The sequence below is a fragment of the Mercenaria mercenaria genome, chromosome 5, assembly GCF_021730395.1.
Source record: "Mercenaria mercenaria strain notata chromosome 5, MADL_Memer_1, whole genome shotgun sequence".
Lineage (NCBI taxonomy): Eukaryota > Metazoa > Mollusca > Bivalvia > Venerida > Veneridae > Mercenaria > Mercenaria mercenaria.
The window spans coordinates 17989925-17997404 of NC_069365.1; the positions used below are offsets into that span (position 1 = coordinate 17989925).

The following is a 7480-nucleotide window of genomic DNA, read 5'->3' on the forward strand; positions in this document are numbered from 1 at the left end:
CATGTGCTCTAATACCGTCACACCGACATCATCTATGTTATAATCAGGCGTATTGAAATGTTCTGCCACTAGTTTTGTACGTTTCAGTCGTATGTCTGCTTCATGGTCTCGCAATCTCTCTTTCAGCGACCTTGATGTTTCAACAATATACACAATTTTACCGCACTGGATACAGTTTATTCCATACATATATCAGGTTCCACGCCTAGCAGGTCTGCGTTCGCTCTAGCCGTGCCGCTACAGCCTTGTCATTGTTGTGCCTCTCTTTGTCTATCATGTCACATACCACGCATTTTCTGTTACATCTTACTTTCAAATCGCCCTTCTGGTATTGCCTCATAAACCCTGTTTGTCTTTCCATGTACCAACAGGTCAGAAATATTCGTTTCCCTGCGGTACGCCACAAATGGAATGTCACTGAAAACATGTTTCATTCGTTCTGATTTGTGCAACGTGTTAATGTGTTTACGCACAATATTGTGTAAATTCGGGGGATGTCTGGAGTAAGTCACTATTATACGTACTCTCTTCATTTTCTCTTTCTTACGTTTTCATGGCGTTAATAATTTAGCCCTGTCTAGCTTGTCTACTCTATTTAACTGATTCTCAATAAACTGTCCGCTGTAACCCCTCCTCCTTAGCTGGCCTCTTAGTTCCTGTCTGTGTTTGGCGTTATCTGCTTCCTTCGTGCAAATCCTTTTCACTCTCACCCCTAATCCATATGGAATTGCCTTTCTTACACTCTGAGGGTGGTCTGATTTCCATTTTACATATAAGTGTTTATCCGTTAGTTTCGAATATAAGTCTGTTGTGAGTTCATTATTTCTTTCAATTTTGACAGTCGTAACAAGAAATTCTATTCTTCCTGTATGCCACCTTAATTCCATTTTGATATTTGGGTGTTTCTGATTCGCAAAATCTCTAAACTTTAACAAATCTTCTAACCCATGTTGCCAGAGTCCAAACCCGGCATCAATGTATCGCTTGTAAAACATTGGTACCTTTCATTCTCCATCAACCTGTCGTCCCACTTGCGCATGTAGCAACAAGCAAGGTTACGACCTAACTTTGACCCTATCGCCACGCTTTCCTTCTGGACATATTCGCTATTATTGAATGTAAAAACATTGTTTGTCAGTGCCGTAGTTATCATCTTCATAACCGCTTCTGTTGTGACATTTAGGTTAGTTCTGCATTGGAAGGCTTCTTCGCATGCTGCTAATCCTTCTCGCCTGGGTATAGAAGGGGGTATAAACGGACTACGTCTAAACAAAACAAAATTACTCCTTCTGGGATAGATAGAGGAATCAGTTGTATCTTCAAATAGCTGGGACTATTTTCAACATATTCATTAAGTTCCTTCTCTGCTACTTCTGCCATGCGCTCTGTCGCAGTTCCAATTCCACTTACAATCGTTATGTATGGATTCTCACGTATTTGTGAATTTTTGGACTTAGATATTTAGATATTTACAAAAAGCAAAATATTTCTGTGCCAAAACCCAGGTTTACCACACATGTAATTTACAACTCGCCGCCGAGTATTCATTTTGCTACAGTGGTATGTCTTTTATTTTCATTGCAAACACGTTATTTTTGGGAATATGAGAAATCCGCAAATATTTTTAACTTTTTAAACAGTACGATGTCCAGCTATACAGATAGTGTCCGCCATTAATCAGCTTATTTCGTTAAGTTAATACAACAAGAGATCGTAGAACACGAAATGCCCCCACAACTTTATCCTAATGATTTCAAAATAAATTTGGTTCATCTGCTAGTAAGGATCAACCTCTCTTTCAACTTTCATGATCCTAGGCCTAAACATTCTTGAGTTTTCATCCGGAAACCGACTGGTCTACCGACCGACCGACGAAGGGGGCCATAATAACAAAATCTATACGATTCTGTTTATGAACAGGTAATGAAACTCTCCCTAGCAACAACATTAATGGAAATCTGTTAAACAGATACATTAAACTGGCGGGCATATGAGGTTTTCCCTGGAAAAGTTGCAATATCACCTAATTCGTGTCGTTGTGACTCTAAAATCATCAAAAATAAAACAAAATGATTCCACGATACCAAAGGACCGGAAATATAATAAAACGGAGTCCAAATAGAGATTCTTTGCGGCCGCCAATATTTATTTTGGAAAGACATGTTCACTAATTTGAAGACAATCAAGTCGCTTATTGCAAAATACAGAAACGTGGTTTTTCTAACCAACAAACGTTAACGCAATATATCACAATCTATATTTTAATCATATTTTATTGCTTCTGAACACATAATACATAGCACATATACATAATAAGTAACAAAAGCAAATGGGTTGGGCTACAAGTTATTGCAACATTAGAAGTCAGCCCTTCCCAAGTGCGTAACATTAATAGCAAATGAAAAGTGAACGAGTGTATTAGTTTAATTAAGCATTCCTTATACAAAGATATATGATAGTGATAATAACTACAGAGATAAAAAGATGAAGGAGAAGAAGAAGAAAAAGAAGAAGAAGAAGGGAAATATTATGATGATGATATCAATGTAGTAACAAAATGATAACAATAATAGTATTTATAATAATAATTACACAATGATAACTAATAAGTTTTAGTATTAGTCAAGTTATGGCTGTAATCACTATAGATGAGCTAGAGAAGAAAAGAAAAAGAAATATATGCTGCTCTATATCCCCGAGTGTCTACCCAGTAATCACAAACATCCTGTCCCAAAGTAACGTAATAATGACAGGAGGACATAAGAAATACATTATGTACTGTCTAAACGTCTTGTATATTTAATATAGTTTTGAACTTCTGTGAAAAGAGTAGTGTTATCTTCTATAGAAATATTATCATTGCCATATAATAGCTTATTGACACTTAGTGGATGAAATAATCTTGTTTTAGTAAAAAGTTCTCTTCTTTGATGTGAAAAACGAGTGCATTTAAAGAAGAAGTGTTCTGCGTCTTCCGTTTCGGATCCGCAGTTGCAGTTTGGATTTTCTCTGATGTGATTATTAAACAAGTCGGCGTTTAGATTACTGCACTTGTTTCGTATCCTGGCGTGAAACACAGAGTATCGTCTGTCACCGATTAAGTAAAAAGTAGGGAATTGTGGAGGCTTGAAAATTTCTTTAAGTTTACTTTTGTAAGCCGAAAGAGTTGGTAGCTGACGAGTTTCAATGTTCAGATCATTCCATAACTTTATTGCAGAGGGAATGGTAGACTGGGAGTAAATTTCAATACGCCTGGCTAAAATTTCAAAATCGGCATTGTTTCTTAAATTGTACTGGTTTAAGTCATTTACGATCGATGGAAATAAATCTAGTAAATATGTTGGAAGATCATCATTTTTTCCTTTGTATATTAAAATTAATTTTTGTATTTTCTGCGGTCTGAAAGAGAAACCCATCCAATTTCGTCAAGAAGTCTTTCTATTGATAAATGACCTTTACATTATAGTTAGTGTTTTGCTACTTTACCTTTAAGTTCCGCATATAACAATGCATTCTGCATGCATCTGTGAAATCCCATGGTAAGATATATATAGATATATTGGTTTCCCCACTTAAGAAAAAGAACTTTCGAGTGCGGGAGATAATGATATCTCATTTACGGTAAAAATAAATTCAACATGATTAATGCATACTTTACAGATTTCAGTAGTTATCAGTTTCATTATTTAATAGTATAAATGTAATTGTCTTTAGAAAACAAAAAACAAAAAAAAAAAAAAAAAAAAAAAAAAGGTCATAAAATAGAGCTTTTAGCATTTTTAGTTTTGTTGCAATTAAAAATAAAAATAATCATATTCAAATACTTGCTGTAACTGTGTCTTCTTTGCTAGATTGAAGATGGCTACACAAAGAAAGTACTTGTATAGAGTTTTGCGAGATGATGAAAATTACAGGGAAGGCATTGAGGCTGAAGATCCTGATGCAGATAAAACTGTAGAAAACCATGTCGAGTATGGCAGCTATAGAACATCACAATTTATTTCTACATGTGCTACGTTAGAAGCCGCAAGGACGTTTGCAAGCAAAAGTCGGAATCCCCCTAAGATCATCGTCAGAATAAATGTTGAAGAGTTGAAGAAAGAAAATGTAGAGATTATAGACCTTACGATCAAAAGCGTCCTTGATAAACACATTAGTGCAAAGCGGACAACTGCAAGGTTCTACGCCACAAAAGATAAAGAAATACTAATCAAAGGTTCTATACCGCCGTCGTGTGTGAAGTTTGTAGAATACTTTCCAAATTAATATTTGATTAATGATCATACCAAGTAAGATTGCAAAAAAATCTATTGTCGATTTGATATTAAGTACTCCTATATTTTATCTTTACGTTCGTGCTTTTTGCACCTATAAACCCATTTGGCTGATCAGCTGTTTTTTTTTTTTTTTGTTGTTTTTTTTTGTTTTGAAATCTGTAACATATCTGACTATTGCCGCTGTATCAGCCTATTTTGTGTTAAACGACAGTCTAGCATTATTCTAAATATGTTATTCTCCGCCAAAGATGGAGATATATTATTTTAGCGTTGCCTGCCCGGCTGTTCGTCCGTGCGTCCGTGCGTAAGTCCATCCGTCCGAAATTGAAAATGCATATTATAAATTCAAAAAGTATTTTGCCTAGAATCAACACACCTCATATAATTATTAATTTGTACATGGCAAATCCTCGCATATAATAGTATCCCCCTTGACCAAGTAAAGCAGAGATTTCCCGCTTGATATGATAGAAAAAAAAAAGAAAATGCTTATAATGCGTGGACGGATAGCTCAGTGGTTTGCACGCTGGACTTCCAGTCCTGAGGTCGGGGGTTCGATTCCCGGCAGCTACTCGGGGATTTTCAGAAACGCTTTTCAGTGTTTCCCACCCAACTAGAGGTATACTGGTCAGGAAGCCAGGCAATCTTTGTGTGTATCAGTGCTATACACTGTGCACGTTAAAGAACCAGGCTGTCTATTCGCAACGAGGTAGGCTAAGTTAGACGGACAAGCCTGTATCTGATTTCTGTTCTCTCTGCCGTGGGGGCTTTGTCTCACTCTGTCCCTCTGGTCAGATCGCTCTGTGTCTGTACTAGTAGAGGATGAGTTATGCGCTGCATTTGAACTATGTAAAGTGCCTTTGAACGTGAAAATGATCATGAAAAGGGCGCTATATAAATCTGGTATAATAATAATAACAATAATAATAATAATAATAATGTTTGACCCTGTAACGCAGAGGTTTACAACTTGAATTCGTAATTTATAAGGAATTTGACTTTATCTTAGTAAACACCAATGTAGAACTTTAATCAGAATCACTTCACTTCAGTATCCAGAGTAATTGCTCTTTGATTGTATAACAATACTTAAAGTTCCAGATAAAAAATAATCGTTCGACAGATCTTCATGAAATTTAGCACAAATACAGATAACTATAGGGCGGTGGTAAATGCGATCTTTTGTTTTATCTTCAGTTACTACAGAGTTGTTGCCATTTTATTGTTTTTAAAGCCTGTAATTCCCAGTAAAACAATTCCCATTGATAGATCTTTACCTAATACAAATATAGATCAGAGTTTTTCTCCTTACATTTGGTAAATAATAGAAACCAACAAAACCGCCCACCATTCACAAAAAAAAAAACAACAACAATGTATTCAGCGGGGAAATATAAACTCACTGAATTTGCTTGCTTTCCTTTAAGTATAGGTTAGTGTTTATTAGTAAGCATTTATCAAATTACATTGGTCTGACGAGGCACTTATTTTTTGTTTATAAATTTAAGCTCCGCCTACAGTATGTTACTTACCGGGTTAATAAACGACTGGAAGTAAATGTTGATTTACCAAAATAAATTTCCCGATAATTTGAAAAATATAGCAATGCCATTGGACAAAAAATAATTTCAAACACTAACTTTTATTTAATTCCACACAAATTCTTCCTTGTTCTATTTAATCACCACATAAATTGATATTAGATGACAAAATATTCTGTCAACTCAGTTTTGGTTTCTCACAATATTTAAATGGAAGTTTCATTTTCGGAAAATGCAGTATAATCAGTGGAGATAAACAACGTGTCGTGTACAAGCGTCGTAAAAGTTTAAGGTAAATACGTATGTTTGGCAATGAAGAATTTGATCTTCAATGTAGAATGAAGTCATTATCAGTTGTATCATACCCTATACGTTGTTTTTTTTTTTTCGTGTGTATGTGAAAATAAAACTATAACCGTTTGACTTTGGAATATTTTCTACATAATCACCGCGATTCTGTATTAATTTGTAAACCTATGCTACATAAGCACAGGGATGACCTATGATGCACTAGTACTGCCATAAATAAATGCAAGCGTAAAACATCTGTCAACATATTTTTCAAGATAGTTAAGAATGCACATAAAGTTACCAAACAAATTTTCCATCACAGTCATATAAAACATAGGTAACATGATGTTTAAAACAGAAGTTCTATCATACCCGTAAACCTTAGTATATATGCTTTTGCTTTTGTTTTCGTTGCTTTTTATACATGATTTTCAAATATAACTATAATACGGTATATATACGTAGTTTTGATATGAATTTCAGACAAGACATGCTTATAAAGAGCATTGAAAATAACATTTTTTGAGTTTCGCAATTCAAAAAATGAAAGAATTTAATTAATTATTTCTTATTAATAAGTTTTTCAAGTTTTCAAGTTTGATATAAGGTTTTATGTTAATTAAATTTATTGTAAGATGGCACCAAACTCTAGAAACTATAGTAAAAAGACAAGGATGAATATCCAGCAGGTAAAGCCAAGTTAAAAAACACACACTGTCTCTCAACAGCGCAACCAACAGTATGCGGGCGCGCACAAGACAAACATATACAGACAAGCACACAGACATGCAATGGCAATTAAAGTGCGAAACATAAAATGCTCTTGTAAATTTAAATAAAAAGCAAACCTTAAGAACCAAAAACAAATGCACTCAGTGCCTTTGAAGAAGATAGAACATCAAGGGAAACACTCTTAAGGGACCGACGAAACAGGCTATAAGACAGATATCAAAGTTCCTGCGACTATTATATAGTCCCCTGCCTGTTCCGTCAGACACCTGCGCATTCAATAAAAAAGGCATAGCGTCTAAATCTAAAAGGGCAGAAGACTAAACAAGCGGTGTGTTTCAAAACAGTTTGGTCATTAACTCTTTTAATAAAACACTTCATAACTTTACCAGCTCGAGTTTGAACATTTCCATCACACAAATTCTTGTATACAACATACATATAAAATTCGGTGTGATACACCTTCTTGCAGAAGTGTTTTAAAAAAGTATTAAATCTGAAACAAAATCTGAGGTACGATTGTAAAATTTAGCACTGTAATTATAATAACGGTAGCATTGCTGATGAAGCTTATAAGTAGTAATATATCGATAAAGTTCATTGAAGTCCCCAGCAAGACTACACGCTTTGGCAAACCGAATT

At 34.9% G+C, this 7480-nt stretch overlaps 1 protein-coding gene across 1 annotated transcript; it reads left to right on the forward strand.

The window, feature by feature from the left end:
* The first annotated feature begins 3665 nt into the window (after window positions 1–3665).
* Window positions 3666–5474, forward strand: LOC123558134 (uncharacterized). The gene has a single exon (XM_053544823.1). It carries the CDS (start codon window positions 3859–3861, stop codon window positions 4264–4266), a length of 408 nt encoding a protein of 135 aa, XP_053400798.1. The 5' UTR covers window positions 3666–3858; the 3' UTR covers window positions 4267–5474.
* The last annotated feature ends 2006 nt before the right edge of the window (window positions 5475–7480 follow it).

Excerpts from the sequence above, each read along its gene's own strand:
- LOC123558134 (XM_053544823.1), top strand. The coding sequence starts at position 3,859 with ATGGCTACACAAAGAAAGTACTTGTATAGAGTTTTGCGAGATGATGAA.